Raw genomic sequence first — 25,168 nt, 5'->3', positions numbered from 1 at the left:
GTCTGCTGCTCCTCCAACAGCACAACTCATTGCCTGTAATTAATGAAATTTACTTTTTTTTTAAAACTCTTTTAACAAGATCAACCACATAGATTCCTTTCAATATCAACTTCATAGCACTCTTGATGAATAATTATGCAAAAAATAATAGTTTCTGTTCTGAGTTAAAGACCAACATTTTCCCCAGTTAATGAGGACAAGTTAAATAAAAAAACAGACTAAAATAAATCCTAAATACCAAAAATTAAAATCAGATAAACAGATTTGTAAGCAATTTTACCGAATATTCACATACTTCTTGCTTAGATCCAAAGAAGACAACCAGCGTTTCCTTCTCTCAGGATGCAGCATCAGGCCAAGTGCTAAGTGACTTCTTGCAGGAGAACTCAATGCAATTCCTTTCTGCCTTGTTTTTAATACCCTTCATGGTTTTTGTTCCAACAGTAATATAGCAGGTGCTGCGTTACCCACCATTAAACTGATTGGCTTCCAGGGACACGTTAAGCCCCTCCGAGGCTCATTACCTTTCAGAGCCTGTAGTGTTGTTTATTTAAAGAAATCTAGTAAGCCACTTGTTATCGACATACCTATCTATAAAGGCAAGAAGTGTGTGTGAGTGTGTCTAGTTCATATCTCGCTGACCGTTAGTCAGACTGACCTAAGATTTCGTATGTGGCTTGAGCATGGCACGAAGGTGTGTATCCTCGATTTTGAATTCATTTTTCAAAATATTATTTACGTAGGACGTGTTGCAGCATTGCACTGTTTCCGATCGGACACCTTTTAGGGGAGCTCCGCCCCATTGTGTGATAGGCCTACACCTGGTCAGTGACACAATTCACTCTGGATTTACACCCTGACTCATCTCATCTGTAAGTCTATTTAGCCTACCTATCTTTAGGAGTTTTAAAGTGCGCTACAAGGTTCGATTTTCCAATAATATTCAAATAGTTTCCAGTGAATATCAATGTTCAATGTGTATGTGCTGGATGGTGTGCGTACCTTATGAAAAGTAAGTGTTTTATGGAGTTGCAGACATTGTAGTGGTCTGCATGTAATGTGCAAATTCTGTTATTTGCGATTAGCATGCTAAGCGGAGATTTAGCTTTATTCACTTCTTATGTTGCATTACTATGTAATTCAGGGATGACATTCATGTTGCTTAGCGTAATGCTCATAATCATTTGATATGAGATACTTACATGCAATATAGTATATCAGCTAATTGGGTTCATGTTTATGTACTTTTAGTGCAGCATACTGCGTAATCGTGCCATCTCACGATTAGCATGCTAACGAATACATACTTCCTACGGGCACTGCACTAATCTATTCTAATTTTTATATGCAAAGAAAACCTTGCCAATAAATGGGATACTGAATTAGATTGTTTCACTGTAAAGTACTATTTTGAGGTACTTGTCCTTCACTTGAGTATTTGTATTTTATGCTATTGTTCTACTTCACTACATGTCAGAGGGAAGTAGTATACATTTACTTATCTAGATTTATTTGATTTGTATTTGATGAAACCACCCAGCAGTATATAATTAAAAATCGATTAAGTAAACACATTCAAGCATCAATAATTTTATTCCAATAAGATATTTTATTCCGAAACAGACCAACTGAACATTAAGAATGCAGAACAGTATTTTTATTTTGCAGTACTGCTACTTTTATGAAAAATAGGAAAAAGGATCCAAGTTAAATAACATGACGCAGTGAGTTGGTTTTCCTCCCAATTCTGGATTCACATGTGGATAAAAAGGATACAAGGATCTTTGCACAATCCATATTCAGTTATGTCAAACTTTGAAAGTGATTGTCCCCAACACTTACTTTCACCGTCCAATTAGATTGTCTACAAAATTGTGCAACAAACTCACCTACAAAAGGTAACTCAAAACTGGATATTAAGAAGAAACCTCCTGCTGCGCAGCTCTCTATACATTTCTTTTTCCTGTCTCGTCACATTCAAATCAATGACATTACAAATGGTGCTTTCCAACAGCTACCCAGGGTATAAACCTGCAGTGATATCACCAGATTTAGTCGACAAAAGGTAAATGTGCTTTAAAACTGAGATTAGAGTAGAGCAGCAGTGTTTGAGTGTTAAATGACCCTTTAAAAAGGAAGAAAAGTACAGGGAAATCAACAAGTGCCTGCTTTATTTCGTTTGACAGGATACGTTTAGGTTATTACATTTAGGGAGTGAAAAATAAATAGGGTTTACTGAAATAAAGGTCTTAGCAACTGTGTTGTTGGCTTAAGAACTGTCACACTGAATGCATCAAAAGATCTGTAGACTGAAAAACAAACAAGAGTGAGGTAACCAGTGGCTGCTGTACATAGATGTTGTGTTTCTTCATGAAAAAAATAGTTTTTCCAGCTGTTCATTTTCACACCAAGAGGAGCAGAAGAAACACATGAGGTCAGATATTGTACAGAATGCTGGTGAAGGAAATCGCCCCTTGCTTCTATAAAAGGTAACACTAGTTTCACATTGTAAGTGGCTGTGCACAGACTGGGTAAACAAGATGTGGTGGTGAGTATTAAGGTATTTCACTGGAGTGATTTCTGAGGCAGTAAACACTGTAACAAGAAGAAACAAAAACAGGGACTGGATGGCTAGAGTTTGGTTCACAGCATGAAAAAGGTAACAATTCAATGACGCTGAAGATCTGTCATAGAGGCTCCTAAAGATATACCAGAGACCTGTTCAACTACTGGCTGGGCTCATCAGGGATTCAAACTCAAGACATGCAAGTCATTGTGGACTGTCACATTAATGGGCCGTGCCAATGATTATTGTCAATGTGTTGCCATGATGGTTCCATAAAGCAGGCATTGATCTAAACACTGTACAGTACGTGTATATTCAACCACAAAAGGTGCAAGGGACTTATGTAGAGACAGTGTAAAGGAAGAAAAGGTGAAAAGTGTTGGGAAAAGGCACGTCCTCTTCTTCTGCAGAATACAAAGTCTTCATTCAGGAGCCGTTTACTGTAATGGTGGACAGAAATACAAAGGTCAATAGCACTGCATATTTTCTGTTTCTTTGCGAACAGTTTCCACTGTACAGTTTTCCAAAATCTACATCACTGGAGTGTATTTGAGCCTGAAGTATAGGAATGTAGACATGAAGTGTGGGAAAGTTAAATTTTAAAGACATGCATGTCATTTCCACAACCTACGATACCATGGTTAAAATATTTAAAAGGCTCAGTACCTTATTTGGAACTACTTCATTTGCATCCTAAGAAGACGTCGCTTACCCTGAGTAGCAGAGTTTAAAAATCCATGTTAGAAGATTCTATGAGCCCCAGCTTGAGGTATGAAAAGTGTCGTTACATATCTAGTAATAATTAAACATCCCTAAAAAAAAAAAAGACTAATAAAAAAAGCCCTTTTACACTGAGATATGAATAACTGGCTCTTATAGTATGTACTAATCAAAGTCAGTACAACAGTGAGTCTTTAATCAATTGAATTTCAGTATACAATGTCTTTAAGTACCTCAGAAGCATCGTCATCGTCTGGAGCTGGGATGATTCTACCACTCATGGACCCCACTCCCAGCACCTTGGGCCGTTTTTCAGATTTAGGTGTTCCTTCCAGAACCACCACAATGTACTCTCTCTTGGGCTCTTCTGCAGCTGGTTCTACTGGCACTGGGGATTCTTCAACCACTAGTGCAGGTGCCTCCTCAACAACTGGTACAGCCTCAACAGCTGATGCAGGGGCCTCTTCTATTAGTGCAACCTCCGCTGGTGCAGGGGCTTCATCGGCAGGTGCAGCTTCTACTGCTGTAGGGACCTCTTCTGTTGGTGCAGGGGCAGCCTCTACTGGTGCAGGGGCCTCTTCTGCAGGAGCAACCTCAACTGGTGCAGGGGCCTCTTCTGCAGGAGCAACCTCAACTGGTGCAGGGGCCTCTTCTGTAGGAGCAACCTCGACTGGTGCAGGTGCTTCTGCTGCAGGAGCAGCCTCAACTGGTGCAGGTGCCTCTTCTGCAGGAGCAGCCTCAACTGGTGCAGGTGCCTCTTCTGCAGGAGCAGCCTCAACTAATGCAGGTGCCTCTTCTGCAGGAGCAACCTCTACTGGTGCAGGTGCCTCTTCTGTAGGAGCAACCTCTACTGGTGCAGGTGCCTCTTCTGTAGGAGCAGCCTCAACTGGTGCAGGTGCCTCTGCTGCAGGAGCAGCCTCAACTAATGCAGGTGCCTCTTCTGCAGGAGCAACCTCTACTGGTGCAGGTGCCTCTTCTGTAGGAGCAACCTCTACTGGTGCAGGTGCCTCTTCTGTAGGGGCAGCCTCTACTAATGCAGGTGCCTCTTCTGTGGGGGCAACCTCTACTGGTGCAGGTGCCTCTTCTGCAGGAACAACCTCTACTGGTGCAGGTGCCTCTTCTGCAGGAGCAACCTCTACTGGTGCAGGTGCCTCTTCTGTAGGAGCAACCTCTACTGGTGCAGGTGCCTCTTCTGTAGGGGCAGCCTCTACTAATGCAGGTGCCTCTTCTGTGGGGGCAGCCTCTACTGGGGCTTCCTCTGTGGGAGCAGATTCTACTGGAATCACTGAAACACAAAATTCAGCCATCCACATATCACTGATGCTCAAGTCATAATTTCCCACATTTAACTTGCACAATTTGTGGTGGCAGGCCAAAAGGTAACATTTGTGAGAACCTTTTAAAGATAGAGGATGTAGTCAGAGTAAATCTATTGGGTGGATTGTAACTACATGCAGGTGCAATATCAACCCCCAGCAGTGGAAGAAAAACAAAAGCAGTGTTAGAAGCTGTATCTTTTTCCTATTCATGTATGGAAAATCTTTTTGTCACTGAATGACAAAGTGAGAGACAACAAAGCAACACATCTATTATCAATGGGCAATTTTGGTGGTGGTGGTGCACCGGTTTCTTGCAAATTGGGCAAAATTATACAGCAGTATCTGTCAAACAGACTTAACATTTTTCACAATAAACAGATCTTCATGCACATTTATTCCTAAACGTGCAGACCATACAAAGGCTTTTGTCTTGATGAATACAGAAGTCCCAGTGCATTTTTGAAAGTGTAGCAAAGCGGAGTTGGGTGTAGAGAGCAGCAAGAAGGAAATTAAATGTTTTTAAAATACTCACTTAATAGGGGGAAAAAAGCAAGCTTGAATTTAGGCTTAAAGCAATATTATATGGTGATTTCTATCATTTACATCATTACAAATTACGACAAAGAGACCGACTCAGACAAATCAAAGACGGCAGTAAACCCTTTACGGTTTGATAATGCTTTTATTGTATGGCTTGATGGATTACCATAAAATGTTCACAGTGCTCATTATCCAGTTATAAGCAAAATAAAACTATGATCACATATGGGTTGAATCACTTGGTAACCTCATGATTTTTTCAGGAGTTTGACATTACACTTACAAAAAAAAAAACACAATGCAGAAGTTACAGAGTTTGTACAAAGCCATCTCATCTTGCTGTAGGAGATACACAACTGTATGATAGTTTAGGTATTATCCGTTGTTCTATGTTCCCTGGCAAAGAAGTACAACATTACAGAGGTTTTAAATGAAATACAAAGGTCAAATCCCATTAAAAAAACATTAGGGCCTTCATAGTATCGCAGCATTAGGAGGGGTGTTCCTGCTGGTTCTCTGTGTGTTGGTTGGGTGAACCTGAACTAAGGTTTGTGATATTCTCACAACCAAATTAGCTTGTTTTTAGTCATCTGTATAAATGTTTGGATTCACAGTGATCATTTATTTTACCCATAACTGCAAATGAGTCACATCACCGCTTTTGGAAATATCTCACTGAGGAACCTGCTCAGAAGACCGTTGGCCTTTTTTTACATCTCTCGGCCCCGTAATAATCTGAGCAATTAAAGATTTCATACAAAGTGATCTACACTGCACACCAGAAAAACTTAAAACTCTTAATTTTCACAATGCTGCCCTCCATACCAACTTCAATAAATACGAGAAAATAGATATTTCAAGGAAGACAAGAGAATGATCAATAAGAGGTAAATACAGACACCTGAGGAGAAGCAGCTAACCTCTAGTGGTTCTAGACGGTGACTTTAAGTTCCCAGTTCTATTGTTCCCAGTGTGAGAGAAGGTAAAGGTGCAGCTGTCAGCAGCTTGTTAATTAAAGTGGTTTGAGATAGACAGAGTGTGTCTCGAGTGTGTGCGTCTCCCTGTAGTGAAAAGTGTGGAACGTCAGGCCTCAGTCGTACCGTTGCTTTCGGGCTCCTCGGCAGCGACGGCAGCCGGTTCTGCGACGGCCTCGGCAGCCTCCTCCACCGCTTCGGCTACCTGAGCCACTTCTTCTGCGACGGCCTCCACTTCTTGCGCAACCTCGGCAACCTCCTCTGCCACCTCTTCAACAACCTCGGCAACCTCGGCAACAACCTCAGCGACCTCCTCCACTACAGTTTCTGCCTCGCCACCGGCGGCAACTTCTTCGGCAACCTCAGCTTCTCCTTCGGCAACCTCAGATTCTCCCTCAGCCTCCTCAGCTGCCGCTTCCTCCTCTCCAGCTGAAATAAGAGCCATACGGAGTAGATTAGCCAGAGCATTGGTTTGATTTACAAGGCTAAACATTACATTTAGTTATCTACTACATTATATTTTGTAGTGATGTGCCAGTGAAGCCTCATGAACCATTGCTTTATTTTCTGAGCCCACTAGATGGCAGCCTTGGTTCATTAAAAAAGGCTCTAACAATGGTAATCAAGTGTGTTTTCAGCCCTTTGTTGATCAGAGAGCTCCATCTAGTGGAGTCAGAAAATAAAGAAAATGGCTCATGAGGCTTCATTGGCACATCACTAGTATTTTGATTCATATTTTAAATGCAGCATTAAACAAGTAATGCATTACAGTAGCTGGGTTTTCATCCAAGCTGTGTTAAATTATGTAACAGAGGAAATTTGGTAAGATGTTTCATAATATCTACAAACTATTTAAAGCACACAAATGCCGAAGGTCTTTGGAAATTTGGAAGACTGCAATAGGGCGCCACAGGAATGAGTTCTTAAACCAGGAAGTAAGTTATCGCAATGTAGTCTAACCTCTCAAACTCAAGGGTTTTGTATGGGTTTGTGGTTAGATGCCTGAAATAAAGTCTGTGGTTAACACAAGCTTAAGAGATGTTCGCGTTTTGTTGTACAACATAAAATATGTTAGTAAATACTAGTGATGTGCCAGAGATGCCTCATGAACCATTTGCTTTAATTTTTGACCCCACTAGATGGCGCTCTTGGCTTTTAAAAAAAGGCTTTAGCAATGGTAATTGAGTGTGTTTTCAGCCCTTTGTTGAACAAGGAGCACCATCTAGTAGCTCAGAAAATGGTTCATGAGGCTTCATTGGCACATCACTAGTAAATACCCCCCACTTGTGAATTTTTAAGTCTTTATTTTTCCTTAAAAAAGTGGTTGCTAACAAGTGGCTAATTGAGACTACAGTGGTTGTTGAGGATGTTAAACGTCGGACGGAGGGCATCTCTCACCCGTCCTCCTCATGGCCTCTAGTCGCGTTTTTTAGTGCTCTTGCAAACTCTTGTGGATTATTAAATAAACAAGTTATAAGGCAACAGATGCGCTAGCTAACAGTAGTGGCATCGAGGTCATGTGACCGTGGTGTAGTTTACTAGATTATTCTGCTGAACAAAACGTGTTAGCATCAGAAACGTGTGTTAGCCACAAAGCTTATTTCCTGCCCTGATCCAAAATCCAATGCAAACATCCCATAGGCTAACTCTCAATAGATCCGATGGCAATACTACTTCCGGGGCGACCTACAAAAATGCCTCATTTCTTTTCCTCTCTTTATTGTTAATTTTGTCCATGGTTGATGACGGAAAGAAGGGACGCCGTTGTTTGCACTGGTGCATCATTTAGTACAAGACTGTATATATATATATATATATATATATATATATATTTTTTTTTTTAAAAAGGTATGGCTGTAATGCATCAGCCTTATGGTATTAAAAAGGACAAAAATTTGAAGTTACTTACAATAACACAGTTTATGATTGTTCAACTTTTTCCAATTTGCTTCCTGTCATTGGCAAGTATATACAAAATACATTAACTGAGTAAAAATGAGACCGATTGGTAGTTGGATGGAAACATAATACAGCTTATCATGTCCTCAGTAGGCAGATTGAGAAGAACTACTTCTGCATACAGTTGCAAGAAAAAGTATGTGAACCCTTCTAAATGACCTAGTTTTCTGCATTAATTTGTCATAAAATGTGATCAGATCCAAGTCCCACTTTGAATGTTTAATGGATGTGTTCAATAAAAACATGAAATATTATAATTGTTAGTGTGGTATTAGGTTAAGCACATTGTGTTTGTCTATACTTGGGACTTAGATGCAGATCAGATCACATTTTATGACAAATTAATGTAGAAAACCAGGTAATTTCAGAGGGTTTACATACTTTTTCCTGCAAATGTAAGTCACTTCAAAAATGACTACTGCCTCAGCAAATACTTCATCTGGAAAAATGCAGAGGCAACACGTTAATTACATCAACTGCATGCAAACTGAGAGAGGGAGGAGCAAGACATAGACCAGAGAAGAGAGGGGGAAGGAAGGGGAGTGCGGGAAAGGGGTGGAGGGGGTAAAGTTGAATCTTACCATCCAATAAACTATGTGTTATTTGGAACTCTGAAAGTGAATCTGACCATGAGACAGCCGAGGCAAGTTGTACATCTTTAATCTTTAACTCAAAGATTCCACCATTTGTTCCATGTTAATAATCAACAAAATTACACCAAGTTGTGGGAGACTGGCCCCGGAATAAACCGACTCTGCTGCTCAACACTCGAGCGTTGACTCTGTTTAGTCTGTTGAGTTACAATGTGGAGGAGCTGCTCTTCCATTTGAAGGGTTTGGTTTTGGCTCCTGAACATAAAAACACAAGTGTCTGCTGGATGTTATCCACAATATATAATTAGTGTGTATGTGTGTGTGTGTGTGTGTGTTCTTGTACTTCCTACATAGTGAGGACCAGAACACGTTTTAACCCACAGAGTGAGGACATTTTTGCAAAGTGAGGACATTTCGGCCGGTCCTCACTTTTTTGAGACTTCAGACTTTTTTTAAGGGTTAAAGGTTACATGATAATGATAATTAACTGAAACGGTCTTGTGTGGTTACAAAACTAACTAAAATTATAGTGAAAATGTCCTTTGTTTTCGTCTTTGTCAACTTTATTCATACATAATGAAGATGGATAAGGGAGAGGAAATAAGGCCAAATTTACTGTGACCTCTTTTAATCTCCCACCCAACAAATAGCCCATTAAAAAGCTAAAACCAACACTAAAACTAATAAAAAACTAAAACTAGCAAACTCACTCTAAAAATTCATTACAACTAACCGAAATTGAAAACAAAAATTCACAACAAAATTAAAACTAATGAAAAATCCCAAACTATTATAACCTTGCAAGGGAATTCACTGTTCTGATGATGGTCCTCACAAAGATAGAAGTACAAGAATGTGTGTGTGTGTGTGTTTGTATGTGTTCTAATTTCAGTGTAAATCTGTATAAAACTCCTTTAGAGTTATATGGAAGATGATCCCTGTAGCTATAGAGCTTAATCAGGGCTTACGATTAAAGGAGGCGGCTAACAGCCATTTCATTTGTTAGCAGTGTTGTCGTCTATCATAATGCTATTTTCAAACTTAAAACACCACTGCTAAACATTTGCGGGTATTGAAGGTTTCAGTGACGAATGATGTATATGAATTATTGCTATGTTAAGTGGCTATTGAAACTGCAAATGCTGTAGATAGATATGATCTTATGTACTCAGGTGCATGCTAATGTGTTAGCATGAAGTCTTTTCCTGATAGCCTAGTCAACCGACTGGCAAATATCCCACAAATGCAGAGCCATTTAAAAAAAAATCCAAACAGTGGTGTTGATCAATGAAATAAAATAAAAAAAAAACTGTCAAAATTGTCCATTCAGAGTTACACATGAACATTTAGCAGCAAGAGGCAAAAAAAAATGCACAGAATCAAGATCCTTCACAGAACTGTCCCGAGGTTTAAGGCTGTTTCGATCTTTCTTAGCAGTACAGGAGGTGAGAAAAGGAGGATAGAAGGCTTTTGTTTTCCTGTTCAGATCCAAAGAGTCCAGTTCTAGGAAGAAAATCCATGCGGCCACAGAGGACCTTAGCTTTACCATTACACTGAAAAGAATAAAGACATAAAGAGTTAGAGAAATGGGAAGAAGAAGAAGAAATCTAGGTCTTTAAATAGCTACGGTCAATTTACACATCAATGTCATTGTCAATCTAAGAATCAACAATAGAAGCTATACATGTGAACTGGTGAATAATGGAGATCAGCTGATGTTTATGGTTAGCAGTCTGAAAGGAAGCCTCTTGGTGTGTTCCCACCAAACACACAACAAATTTACCGTTTGGTGTCAATAACAAGACACGAGTAGATGAGGAATTTGTATGTTTCTCTAAATGAAAATATTTCAACTGAAGCTGTGGTCCAAGTGGGTTAAATATGTTAATCTGGAACAGACAGAAGCACTGAATGGATGACCCTGTAATGCTGTTTTGTACTTTATTACTTAATGTTTTATTGGGTCTAATGATTAGTTTGCATTACTTATATTTCATTTCGAAAATTCCTGGTGGAAAATGTATTTCTCTTTACTTTTTTTTTTCTATTTGCTCTTTTACATATGCCTACCTTTCCCAGTTTGTTCAGAATTCTCAAATGTAATACACTTAATTTTCTGTATCTTGTTTGTTTTGTAAACAAAAATGTAAAAATATATATATATATTTCAACTGGAGTAAGAAATCTACATGATGCTGTGTCACAAAGCCCATCAGCACTGAGATTCTCCTGCAGAGCAAAGGCCTGATCAATCTGAAAAAGCATTTGGAAGTTTACACATATGCATCATAATGTAATTATTTCCGGATACTTTTAATTCATTTTTTGCCATTAGAACACAGCAACATCCCATTATTGGGTCCACACTTGGTGGAGCACCATAGTGGCAATCATTGAGACGAAATTCATCAATCTGATATTAACCCATGCAGGCCACTGATTGGCTTTCTTGGACTTCCACAACAGGTACAAAGCAGCAATAGAACTTATTCCGTTAATGTGGAATATGAATAAACACTCATAATCTTTCCAAACTTGCCAAGTAATGCAATGGAATCATTTGCTTTGCGTTTGGTGTGAACACATTATTTGTTATTCGCAAATGATGGCAAAGGCCCCGGTCTGTCTCACTGACTAGTTTCATCTAAAGCCTCTTCTAACACCAGAGGGATGAAGAAGACAATGAGAAGTGAAGGAAAAGAGGAATCGAGGGGTGTCGAAGGAGGACACTGGTTTGGTGACGAGGCTTTTTGGACAATAGGAGAAGAGGGGAGGCATAGAAACATTGATCTAAAGTGTATTGTCAAGTATAGCCAGGCTATTTTAATTTGTAGATAAAAGCTGCAGCACGTTTGTCCTAATGGTAATGTTTTGGCCCGTTTAAAGGGCATTTGCCATACTGGCCACTATATCCTCAGCTTACCAATCACCCCAGATCAAAAGACCCTTCACTGCAAAAAAAGGTGTGTCTAAAAACAAGATAAAAACATTAAATCTGAGGGAAATGATCTTGCTGCATGGACAGATAATTTCACTTGACAAGATTTCTTAAATTAAGATTGTTAAATCTACAAATAAGCATGTTGAATGCTTAAAATAAGAAATTAACTCTTAAAACAAGGTAAATTATCTAACACTTCTAAATCTAAAGTTTTTTTTTTATCTTGGTAAGAAACAAATCATTTGCAACTTTAATTTATCTTGTGTCAGCTGCTTGGATCCTGCCATAGCTGATTTCAAAACTAGTTTTTGCATGTTGTACTGTGCTTTGCCGCCCCATACAATTACAATGAATGTGTCAGAGTATAAACATATAGAGTATATACAGAGTATATACATGTACAGTTTCCTTAGTTTTACTTAACATGATATAGCATTGCTTTTATACAATAGGGTATCATCTTTTAGATCCTTTATTTTGTGTTAATATTTATATTGCATTTGTCTGTGTTGGATGTGACATTTCAATCACTTTTTTTTTCTTCAATCATTATTTCCATTTCATGTGTAGCCATCGTAATTTCTACATACATATTTTAATTAATTCTCTTTACACTGTCAATTGTCTAATTTTGGAGCTATAAATGGTTAAAAATAAAACATGCAGTGATTAGTGTGATCATAAGCCTTCATTGCAACTAATGTTGGAATCAGGATAGTGAAACTAAAACCCATTCCAACATTTCCCTGAACTCAGGGCAACATTTTAGTGAACATTTAAAAACTTATCAGGCAGTGTTAATGAAGGAAAGCTAAATAAGTGTATTGACACAACTTACCCTCTTCTTCCTCATCCGCGCCTGCAAGGAAACAGAAATATATAGCAGTTAGGAAATGAAACTATGGCTTGGTTTCTTCCTAGTCGTTTTACAATAAATTCAACCAATCAATTGGTTTCTATTCAACACACTGGTTATGTCATTTGCCCTTGTAGACAGGCTTTATTCCAAAGAATTTGGACACGAAAAAGAATATCAATGAAAACCAAACGTTTGCTGTATAGAACACAAAGTTTATCTGTTGGTGAGCATTTAAAAAAAGGGAAATATGTCTGAAATTGTCATTTATTTGGACAATTCCATAAAACTATAATTGGCAACAAAGAGTAGTGGTCATAACATTTGGTGTGTTTCATGATACAAAATTGTGTGTCAGATGCTCTGAACCAGTTACTAGCCAGGACCATTTGGTCCTTATCAAAGTCTCTCAGATCCACACGCAGTATAGTATTATATATATATATATATATATATATATATATATATATATATATATATATATTAATTATTTATTTTTTTTATTTAACCTTTATTTAACCAGGAAGTCCCATTGAGATTCAGAATCTCTTTTTCAAGAGAGCCCTGGCCAAAATAGCAGCCAAAACTCAACACAAGTGCCAAAATAAATACCATTTACAATAAAACAAGTGCAATATAACACAATATTAAAACATAATGAGCCTTATCAGGAAAAACAAGCACACGTCTATCACCACAGTCTTGATGGTAGCTTTAAATTAATTGATTGATATCAGACTGTCTAGTTGTAGATTGTTCCATTCCCAGGCTGCTGAGTAAGTGAATGCAGTTTTTCCCAGTTCAGTTGAAACACGGGGGACATTTAAGAGCTAACAGAGAGCTGATCTGTGTTACAAGGCTGTTTAACTTCAAAATAAATAAACTTCACTGAATTGATTGCCAGATAAACCACTCTGTCAACACTCTGGTTTGTTCTAAGTGGCTATCCACACATCTAATGTGGTTGGACTGTTTACTGTCTTGAAGCTGTTCAGCAGCACTTCAAGGCTGTGGTAAGATACACACACGCATTTAACTTAACCCTTTATTATTTTCTCTTAGGTTATTAAGTTTACTGATATACCGTATGTTTTATGTGGTAATTATGTTTGATGTTTGTTTGTCTAGTTGTTAGTAGTTTTAATGTTATTTAATGTCTTAAAGTTCTTATTTATTATTGTTGATTTATTTATTTATTTAGGTTGGTTTTGTGATATTTTTGGTTTTTTGTTGTTTTTTTTTACTGTGTTTGTCCATTGGTGATTTATGTTGTGTTTTGTTTAAATTAATAAAAAAATTAAAATTAAAAAAAAGATACACACACATATGACGGCTGTGTGTCTGAATAGGACGGCCTCCTAATCGAGCAGTCAGACACTCAATCACTACATCCGTGCACTGCATCAGTGATGTCACTGCCCAAATAAGCAGGGGATAATCTGGGACTGTCCCACAATCCTTTGTTTGGCGGTTAACTCCGTCTGTGTGTTCACAGTGAGGCAGAGCAGCCCAACATATATATATTCTGACATATATATATATATGAGGGCTCTGTTTGAAATAAGGGCCACACAACTCTTCTGAACAAAGGTTCTTGTTATTACTGATTACTGCAGGACCAGATGGCTGCCTGTCTATGCTGACTGTATTGAGTATGTGCTTATGTTGCTGAGGTTTCTCTTTTTTTCCTCCCCTCTCCTCACGTTATGCTGTATTTCTTTTCTTTCATTCTGTCTCCCTGTTCTGTCGACCCCTTTGTCATATTGTATGTATGTTAAGTATATGTTTGGACAGGTTGCTGGCTAATTTAGTTGTCCTAGTACTTGTTACTCTGTGCGATGATAATAAAGATGATTCTGATTCTGATCTCTGAATGATTAGAGCAGAATGAAAAGTGTCCACAGTGAATCACCGTCTGCAGGAGATTAGAAATGTTGATAAAATATGGATGTTGACCTTTGCACACTTTTTTTTCCCCTTCAAAAATAGTAGAAGTGCCAAAGCTATTATGTTTAGAATCTTAATATATTTTTATAATACACATACAAGTTTCAACAGTTACATAAAATACAGTTACTGTGTTACAGAGAGCACACAGAGTTTCATTTTAGGCAAGTTACCTAACATTAATCAGACACACCCAATTTTTTTCTTGCTGATAACTTCTGTCATTTTAACTGCAAAACGAGCTACCACTGCTGGCTCAACTGAACAGTATCCACCCCATGTTATAGAGAGTTATAGAGGGCCAGTGGATTGTCTATGTCTATAACAGTAGATGTCACATAGCAGTGGTGTAAAGCACCTAAAATCTGGGGAGCTGAAGATTAATTTGATGCATTGTGCCAAGCCGTTTTAAGTCATAAATGTGTACAAAATGCTGCTGCACGTCTTTTAACTGGCACAAGAAAGTATGAGCACATTTCACTGATTTTAGCTTCACTGCACTGGCTGCCCGTTCATTTTAGGATTCTTTTTAAAATGATTTTATTTGCTTTTAAAGCTTTGAATGGCCTTGCCCCACCTGACCTCTCTGAGCTGCTACACCCCTACTCTCCCAGCCGTCTCTCAGGTCGGCTGAGCAGCTGCTCCTGACAGGACCAGAGCTCAGCTGGAGCTCAGAGGGGTTAGCGTTAGCTAGCCCTAGTTTGCCTCGCTGCACATCAGACAGGCCTCCTCACCGTCTCATTTTAAATCTCTTCTGAAAAACCACCTCTTCTGGTTGGCTTTTAACACCACGTAGAGTGTTGATTTTATGATTTTATGTGTATACATGCATATTATATTTTGTGCGGGCAGTGCATTTTATTTATTTTAATTTTATCATATTGTCTATTTTGTTATCTATTTATTGTGTTTTTGTGCAGCACTTTGAAAACCCTGTTTGCTATGAACGTGCTATATAAATAAAGTAGATTGGATATGAATTGATAAAATAAGAATTGAAGTGGAGTGTGTATGTATGCATTATATATATATATACAAGTATTTATATATCATATAACTTAGACCTTGAGGAATACCATAGAAAAATCCATGCTGTGATGTGCTTTAAAAAACATTTTGTAAAGTTTCATGAGGCTTTGATTGTCCTCGAGGTCACATCAGCTCATTTTATCCAGTGAGATCAAGTTGAAATAAAAAAAAAAAATGCTCTCACTACAGGGAAATGCTACTATGGGGACAATCATCACGCTTTCATAAAAATGGGCTCATTAAATCCACAATAGCCTCAAGAACGCAATGAGATCTAATTCATACAATTCACAGACTGTTTACCTGGAACATCTGACAACATTCACTCAAACTCAACGCAATTATAACAATGGGCCAGTTTAAAACTATGAAAACCAAGAACTCTGCCTTTCACTGAAACTGTTTTTAATGTTTTTGCATGTGCTTTGTCTGTGCTGTTTTGTGTTTTCTCTGCAGTCTCTACATCATGCATCAACATTGTACATGAGGGGTTGCCCTCAATGATTCCTCGAGAAATAAAAGGATAAATGAAAATGTTTAGGGACCCAGAAAAACAGGTGAAAACAGCACAATTTCAATGCATGAAAAAAAACATTGTGGTTTTTAGCTTAAACTGAACATAATTAGCATACAGTGTGTGTATGAGTTATTTCCCCCCTGTGATACTTACTCTTAGGTGGCCATGGTTTGGGTGTCCACTCCGTCTTGGGTCGGGCATTGATTTCTGCAACACGTTCATTGAACCTGGCGCTGTCCGAGCTCACAGTGCTGTACGCCTGCAGAGAAACAAAAAGTCAGAATGAGTTTCTTCTGTTTACTTCGTCAAATTCTGTGTATAAATGTCATTTTACAGGATTAGCACTTCTTTTCCCCTTGGGTGGTGTAACCCTTTGTTGAGAAACAATCCTACTTACGTATGACACGGCAGCAACAAAGGCTCCGCCACACAGCACCGTGTACAGGATGTTTTCTCCAGACCCACCAGGGACTGACGACATCGCTCGCCGCTGCACAACTGGGAAGGGTTAAAGGTCACAGGTTAGATCTTTCTCAATATTTATTCATTACAACACATACGATTTTCCCTCATGGGGCCTTTATTATGTGTTCTGACTTTGACTTCTGCATGCATGAAACAGGAAAGAGGGATAGATTTCCTGAAAGGAAGAGTGACAGAACAGAGAATATGAGAGATGATCAACTATTCACATCAACCGTCTTGCATCGCCACCATCAATGGAACAGGAAGAGGAATAATGTTCAGCTCTCAGTGTTATAGTGGAGCTTCAGATACTGTTTGTCATGGTTCAGTGTCAGCCAGAGCTGCTGTTGCCTCTGGATCTGTCATTATTGCCATTCAGTATTAACTAGGGTTGTCAAATGTATCGATGCTCAAAAAAGTATCAATACTAAAACGTTGTATCCGGATACAATAATAATTTTCAAAAGTATCGAGTATCTGAAGCTTGTTATCATAATTGCAGTTTCTTTTTGCACAACTGTTTTTTTATTATAAATATTTAACCTGTGGTTCTGTTCATTTTTACTTGTTGCATTTTTCTTGTTAATAAAAATATTTCTGTTCAATTTTGGGGTCTTTGTTTTTATCCTTGTGGTATCGAAAATGGTATCGAGTGTCAAAATTTTCCTGAATATCTGTATCGTGACAACCCTAGTATCAACCATTGCTCAATTATTATTTTGAAACACTGTCCGCTCAGCGCCACAACTATGTTTCCCCACCCCTTAGTATTTATTTAGCATGTTTAATGGCGGTTAGTTTTTAATTAAAAAAAGAATTTTAAAAAACCCTCCCGTGGGACTGTTTCCTTGTCATGGTAAGGGAGCTTGTGTACCTCGGTGAACCCTGAGAGCTGTCGGTGGGATCCTACCAATAAAGCTGGGAAAACAGATACGTCGTTTTGTAGTATTTGTAGTTTTTTCCACCTATTTTCGGTCTCTTGGCCAATGAAATGCATCAGAATACATGTGGGAGTGTCGCAATGCAACATGGGACTTTTCCAGAACTGAAATCATGGTGGAAGACGACTATAGTGGAGGGAGCTCAGATATAACAGCTATAAGCTCTCAAATACTTTTTGAATTTCATTTCTATCTGCTACAGAGGCTGAAAAATCTATTATTTAGTAGGAAGTGTTGACACTTCTGTTAAATTTCCAGAAAAACTTCAGGTTTTAGGGGGTTATTTTAAAATTGCCCAAAAAATTTTACAGGCATTTTTTCCAGGCGGTTTAGGCCTAAATGGGTTAAAGATCCACATTGCGGGCGGCAGCCATCCTGAAAAAAAATTGCCACCTTGGGTGACCCACAGAGACTGCTCATACCAATTTGTATGCATGTATCACCCAATAAACCACTGTATCACCCAACTGCTCCACTAAGACGTCGGCCATCTTGAAAAATGGCCGCCACCTTGAAATCTCAAACGTCTCGTACAATTTTCTTGTCAAGTGACTCATTGAGAGTGCTCGTGCCAATTTTCACACTAGTATCATAAACTGAACGATTATACCACTTAGCCGCTCCGCCTTTAGAGGCGTTGGTGAGGAAGCACCCTAAGGCGCTCTGCTGGCTCATGATGCCTCCCGCTCTGATTGGATTTAGCGCCAGGGATTAACATTGCCAAAAATATGCCTGTCAGCACTTGCTTGAAGAGCTGCATGCCATTTCACTCCACACCCTCTGAAAAGACGCATATTGGTTTTTGCCTGCTGCGGCATCAGTTTGAAACGTGTTTTGCAAGGAGAGTTAGAATAACTTGGCAAGATGGCCGAGTCAAGTGCTGTGTTTCAGGTGACAACCTGCACTGCAGAAAAGGTGTGTCTCAAAACAAGATAAAAACACAATCTGAGGGGAATGATCTTGCAGCATGGACAGATAATTTACCTTGACAAGATTTCTTAAATTAAGATTGTTAAACCTAGAAATAAGCATGTTGAACACTTAAAAAAAGAAATTAACTCTTAAAACAAGATAAATTAAAGCGATGAACTGATTCATTTGTTACTAACAAAGATAAAAAAAATTTTTGATTTAGAAGTGTTAGATAATTTATCTGATTTTAAGAGTTATTTCTTATTTTAAGCATTCATTTAATTTAAAGCAGTAATTTTCAATTTGTTGATAGTGTTTTTTTTTTTTTACAGTAGTTTGTTCAGTAGTACTTTAATATTAAATATGTTGGGAGGGTGAGGGTTAAACTCTCCGTAAACACCAACCACAAACAAACAACGTGTGCATGAACAGTGTACAACTGTTTGGCAAACAGAAGTTTGACGTCCAAAAGGAAAAAAAAACACTGTATCCTAAACATGGCTAGAACACTTTGATCAATAATTAAAAAGTGTCAATAGATTCTGCAGGCCAAATCAAAAGTAACGGGACAAAAATCAACTCAAAACCACCTTTTTAAAATAACTTACAAGACCTGAACTCATAATGTCTCATCTCTGTTTAGTTTGTTCTTTCTGCATTTTGTGTTTGTGTGTGTCTAAATTCTGTTATGTTAAGCGACTTTGAGCACCTTTTAAAAGCGCTATAAATATCTAATGTATCATTATTATTAATATTAAACACCAAATAAATTGTTTTAACCCTTTATCAGGCGAAGAACTACATTTGGTAACTTCAGTGGATATCAAAATGGGGTCGTGAAAAAAGTGGCAAATTTACTAGATTAAAGTGGCAAATCTACAAGAAAAAAAGTTGCAGATTTAAGAAATTTAAAGTGGCAAATCTACAAGAAAATAGTCAGATTTAAGAGATTTAAAGTGGCAAATCTACAAGAAAAAAAAGTCGCAGATTAACGAGATTTAAAGTGGTGAATCTGCGCAAAAAAATTGCAATTTTACGAGATTTAAAGTGGCAAATCTACAAGAAAAAAGTTGCAGATTTAAGAGATTTAAAGTGGTGAATCTGCGAGAAAAAACGTTTTTTTTTTCCCCAACTTCTTCGTAAATCTGACTTTTTTCCACGCAGATTTGCTACTTTAAATCTCTTAAATCTGCGACTTTTTTTCTTGTAGATCTGCCACTTTAATCTAGTAAATTTGCAACTTTTTTTTCGAAATATTTGTATTTTTTATTTTGGACATCCGCTGAAGTTACCAAATACGGTTCTTCGCCTGATAAAGGGTTAACCAATTTGGATAATTACTAAATGGAGGACAACACTCATTAACACATTTTTCTTGGTAAAGTTATGGCCAGTAAAGCTGTGTCATGGTACAAGTTACATGGTTAATCTGCTCAAGTCTAACGGTGGGAATGGGGGGTTAATGATCAGCTGAGGGGATGCAGGTCAAGAGGTCACAGGATAAGAACATGACACCATCCTGTGGTTAACTGGGACCAATGGAGTGGAGAAGGTCAACAAACAAGCCCTAGTGGGAGGCTCTTCATGCTACCATCTTATTTTAGGATTTAGAAGCCTAAAAGGTGTTGGCTGAAGCAGTCAGGACTAAACTCTGATTAGGAGCCGTGCACCTGGACATTAATGAGGCCAAGCTCTTAAAGAAAACAGAACTTTATGCAAAAAAGGTGTGTCTAAAAACAAGATGAAACACTAAATCTGAGGGAAATGATCTTGCAGCATGGAGAGATAATTTCACTTGACAAGATTTCTGAAGTTGAGATTGTTAAATCTAGAAATAAGCATGTTGAACGCTTAAAATAAGAAATTAACTCTTAAAACAAGATAAATTAAAGCTGCAAGCAGTGATGAACTGGCCCGAGCAGAGTGCACTGACAATTATTTGTTTCTTACCAAGATAAAAAACAACAACTTTAGATTAAATGTTGGATAATTTATCTTGTTTTAAGAGTTATTTCTTATTTTAAGCATTCAACATGCTTATTTCTAGAATGAATACTGATTTCTTTACTTTTTTTATTTTTATTTATCATTGGCGTCGGCCCATTGGAATTTGTATTCTTCAATTGTAAATATGTGCAGCTAATATGTGGCATGGCATTAAAAAGTCAACTAAAATCTGCATCATAGCTTACGAAAGTAAGCCTTAACCTCTAAATGTTCAAGTTTAGTTTTGAGTTTTTCTAGCTTTCGATTCCAAATTTCCTGAGATATTTCTTTGGTGTCCAGCCTCTTATTTGCACTTTGGCCTTCGCTGCATTCTTCATATTAATAAATGTTCATTATGGCCTTTTAGTCATGTTGATAGGCTCATTTAGACTTAGTAAGGCTGTTTTATCTTTAATGTTAGGCTCAAAATAAGCTCCATTCCAACATTTTGTCTCTTTCTCCCCTGCCCTAACCTGATAAACAGGCTGGGATCCTCCAACTCTGGAGGTTTTTAATTCAAAATGCAAGCATCAGAACCTAAATGTTCCTGTGCACGGATGATGTGTAGTGCCAACAGAGGGACTTGTTCTTCAGGTCATCCATGTGCTCCTAGTGCCAACACCGACAGCCTCCACTGTTATGTAATGTTATCAGGGAGGTTTGCTGCACTGCCTATAGATAACTCTGGTGTGTGCCTCTGCAGGCTGTACATTACACCATCGTCACACAAACATCACGTGATCTGACAGCTGAAACCATGCTTCCACACTTCCTATAGCCTAGTGAAGGTCACATACACATGTATACATGCATACATTATTTATTAAAACAACTAGGAACATGGGAACGCCACAGTCTCATTAATTTGTATTAAATTGCCTCATTTAATTTGTATTACACTGTCTCATCCATTTGTATTACATTGTCTCACTCATTTGTATTATATTGTCTCACTCATTTGTATTATATTGTCTCACTCATTTGTATTATATTGTCTCACTCATTTGTATTACATTGTCTCACTCATTTGTATTACACTGTCTCATTGATTTGTATTACATTGTCTCACTCATTTGTATTACATTGCCTCACTCATTTGTATTATATTGTCTCACTCATTTGTATTACATTGTCTCACTCATTTGTATTATATTGTCTCACTCATTTGTATTACATTGTCTCACTCATTTGTATTACATTGTCTCACTCATTTGTATTACATAGTCTCATCCATTTGTATTGTCTGTTGCTCTGTTTAATGCTGTGGCAGTGGATAAAACTGTTTAGTTGCTTTAGTGTCGCCATAATATAAATCCAAACGAGGTTTAAAGTATACTCATATCTCAATGACTGGGATGCCTACGACCCCCACCATCTAATTACACACAAAAAAAATGCAGCACTGGGGGCCTCTCAGGCAAAAAGCCACGTTGACCTTCACATCCTATTGGCAGCCATTGCCATTCTGCAGCGTGGGGATGCAGCAATGCAGAGAAATTCACACGAGAACAAAGTGTACTTTTCAATCTTTCTCAGTCAGGAGGCGACAAAATGACAAAGAGAAAACGTCACAATTACGCGCAGCCATTGTGGAAGAGAGACAGATGGATGAATTAATGCACAGATGGATGCATGGATAGAGAGGAAGGGTCTTTTGGCTGATGAAACTCACCATCCCGGGGCAACCTGTGGGCTGCTCCCCGCACCACGGGCCCACACCTGAGCCAGGCCGCTCTGCAGGAAAACATGGTGCTCTCCGAGGGAATGTTCCACCTTCAGCTAGAGCTGGATTAATGGCCGGTCCGGGCTGCTCAAAGACACATGCGAGGAGGAGAAGGACGCCCTTGCACGCTGCTGAGCTATGAAAGTAGTGCGCCGCCGTTTGTATGAAGGGTTGTTAAAGCCAAAGAGGTTTAAAAAAAAAAAAGGGAAGACAACATGTATGAGGAGTCGATAAGACCCCGGAAGTTGTACCAAGCTCCCAAGCAAGGTTATTATAATTACTGAAAACTAACGAAATAACGGAAACTAGAATTGAAAAAACATTTTTGTTAACTGAAATAAAAATAAAAAACTAGTTTTTTTAAAAACGTTAACTAGCTGAAACTGTATTTTGTGGTTACAAAATTAACTAAAATTATAGTGAAAATGTCCTTCGTACTTTTTTCATACATAAACCTTTTTGGTTGATGTGCAATCTATTTCATCTATTTGGTTTTATGACTTAACCCTTTATCGGGTGAATAACTATATTTGGTAACTTCAGTGGATATCAAAACTGGGTCCCCATGACTCTCTGTTTGGTCGTAGAACCACATGGATTTCTTCCAGCTAATCAGCAAAGCCGTAGCCTACTACGTCACAGACAGTGACACCATGACAGCTGGCCAATCACTATAATAATAATAATAATAATAATAATAATAATAATATAAAAATATTAACTTTATTGACCTTGACCTCCAATGTAAAAATGAAAAATTTAGGGGAAAACATCTGCAAGAAACACTTATACAAACAGAATTAATCTTCAATTATTTGTACGCGGAGAACTTGACTATGATGGCATATTAGGGCCAAGTATGAATAAAAATAAAAATACAAACCCTGTGTCAACTAATGACACACTTCTGACTCTTCCGTGGCACGGATCACCTTCTGTACCTCATGGTGACTTTCACCCGCCCCGATAGACAAAAATGCTGTGTTCAGGGTTCAGGGAAGCCAACTGCACTTAGACTAGGCTACGAAGAAATTATGCGCCAGTGGGTGAAACTACAATGACAGAACATGGACTACAAAAAGCGCTTCTTCACCCCTGGTGCTCTAAAGGTCTGTGGTTTCAATCAGTGGTTGAATCAGCTGCTTCAGTGAGTTAGTTAGATTGTTTACATTGCAGCACATAGAGAGTCCGGCTGCTAATGGTGCGTTCAAGGTCTACAGGAATGTCAGAATTTTCAAGGTTGTTCCGAGCTCCAAGTTCAGACTTTCAGTGTAAATTAAACACATCATAAGGTTTTAAGGTAAGAACGTGTTAGACCCGCCTTCAAAATAAAAGCAAACACATGTAGCTTTCAAAATAAGAGCACATGGATGTGTTAGCAGAGTCCACCACAGAATTTACAAGAAGACCGTCAAAATATGACACCTTAAATAAACATAGAAGAACCCTTATTTTCCTTTACAATAATTCATTAAAATATGGAGTGTTAAGATGGAATAGTGGCGTTAGAATGTGCGAGAGGCACCAAATTTAGGCTTTTAAGGCAAAAAGGTTCTCAGGGGGAGCATGCCCCCAGACCCCCCTACTTTGTTTGGGTCCCCCCATCATAGTCTCAAAATCCTGACAGATAATAAATTGCCCTGCAGTATGTTCAGGGTGATGAAAGGAGGAGAGATGTTTTTGGGTCCTTCATTGAGTCAGCTTCAAGTCAGTAAATTTGTTTGGCTGCACTGGAAATTTCATGTACAAACCCCTGATTATAAATGCATGTTTAACTGTGCAATATCAGTATTTTTTTATGTGCAATAGTGTGAATTCTATTACTTTTTTATTTTGCTTATTGCTTACTTATTTGTTTAATCTTGCTTTTATTTGCTGAAGCTTCTTGTTATTGCACTGTACCATTAGCTGCTGTAATACAGCAGGCTACATCAAATAAAGGATCTTAAACATGGACAACATGGTGAAAAATATGACTTCACTACCAAGGATGGTATTGAAAATAAATGAAGTAATAATTACTGGTCACAGCATTTAAATGAAATGGTTGTTACATTGAAAATGGTTGCTCATGCTCCTGTTCAGTCTTATTTATTGACATGAATCCCAGCTTTCTGTTACATTTATGCAAGAATGGTCAGACGGGTTAGAGATGATAGAAAGACAACAGTGACTCAAATAACAACTCATAACATTTAAACAATCTTTTATTGTTCAATTTTGATGAGCTCTTGCTAATTGTCACCTCAGATTCCTGTTCTCAGCTGACAGGAGTGGTACCCCGTATCTTCTGATGCTGTAGCCAATCTGCTTTAAGGTTGGACATGTCCAGAGATCTTCTTCATACCTTCCTGCCACATGCCATCACACTGTACAATAACAGCTCAAAGTCTGGTCATAACATACAGTTGCTATGCACTTTGTGTTTTTTATGCACTCAGTTCACTGCACCTTTTTTGTTTCACAGCACCTTATATTTTTATACTGTATATTTAGATTTTATTATGCACTACAATAAATACTCCTTCTTTACACACTTTCATTTTTATTGCATTTTATTGTTTGAATATGCCTCGGTTGTTCTTTTTATTTAATCATGTTGTTATTGTGTCAGTGTGTAATGCTGCTGCTACACTGTAATTTCCCAGCTAGGGATAAATAAAGTCTATCTATCTATCTATCTATCTATCTATCTATCTATCTATCTATCAACACCAACAACCATGCCACGTTCAAAGCCACTTAAATCACCTTTCTTCCCTAGTTTGATCTCTTTGAACTTCAGAGGGGTGTACCATCAACGTGGCTAAACAAACCGCGGCTTCATTGTAAAAGCCTGGTTAGAATTAACACCAACTTTCACTTGATGCTAGCCGTTCCACTAATGCCGCTCAGCTGAGTCTAGTTTATTACCATTTATTACCTCAGAATTTTTTATTAGGACAACACTATGGTCTCAATCGCTAGTAAAAAATCTTCAAGACAATTTGATGTTAATAGTTCAAATAATGGCCCCATTTAGAAGAAAATAGAAGGTAAAGAATCGTATGATTTGGGGCGGGGCTACCTTTGATTGACAGGTCACTGACAAGGCGAGTCATCAGGAGAGAAGCAGAACAATGCGTATCCATGGCTACGTGTCAATAACGTTACATAGATATAAAAAAGGACGTTTAGCTG

The 25,168-nt window shown here is 38.2% G+C and overlaps 1 protein-coding gene across 3 annotated transcripts; it reads right to left on the bottom strand.

The window, feature by feature from the left end:
- Positions 1 to 1,574: 1,574 nt before the first annotated feature.
- mgarpa (mitochondria localized glutamic acid rich protein a) lies at positions 1,575 to 22,156 on the bottom strand. 3 transcript variants are annotated; one of them, XM_059345931.1, is made up of 8 exons: positions 21,938 to 22,156; positions 16,359 to 16,459; positions 16,115 to 16,220; positions 12,451 to 12,471; positions 6,246 to 6,548; positions 3,520 to 4,571; positions 3,233 to 3,279; positions 1,575 to 3,006 (listed from the first exon to the last, which is right to left on the bottom strand). In XM_059345931.1, exons 1-7 carry the CDS (start codon positions 22,011 to 22,013, stop codon positions 3,244 to 3,246), a joined length of 1,695 nt encoding a protein of 564 aa, XP_059201914.1. In that variant the 5' UTR covers positions 22,014 to 22,156; the 3' UTR covers positions 1,575 to 3,006; positions 3,233 to 3,243. The 3 variants fall into 3 exon arrangements, with proteins under 3 accessions (XP_059201914.1, XP_059201915.1, XP_059201916.1); XM_059345932.1 differs by lacking the exon at positions 3,233 to 3,279 and having other exon boundaries at positions 21,938 to 22,151; XM_059345933.1 differs by lacking the exons at positions 1,575 to 3,006; positions 3,233 to 3,279; positions 3,520 to 4,571; positions 6,246 to 6,548 and adding an exon at positions 8,722 to 10,224 and having other exon boundaries at positions 21,938 to 22,125.
- Positions 22,157 to 25,168: the final 3,012 nt, after the last annotated feature.

This window comes from Centropristis striata, chromosome 12 (genome assembly GCF_030273125.1).
Source record: "Centropristis striata isolate RG_2023a ecotype Rhode Island chromosome 12, C.striata_1.0, whole genome shotgun sequence".
Taxonomy (NCBI): domain Eukaryota; kingdom Metazoa; phylum Chordata; class Actinopteri; order Perciformes; family Serranidae; genus Centropristis; species Centropristis striata.
Note: the sequence above shows the minus strand (reverse complement) of the source record. Positions and strands in the feature narration are given on the sequence as shown.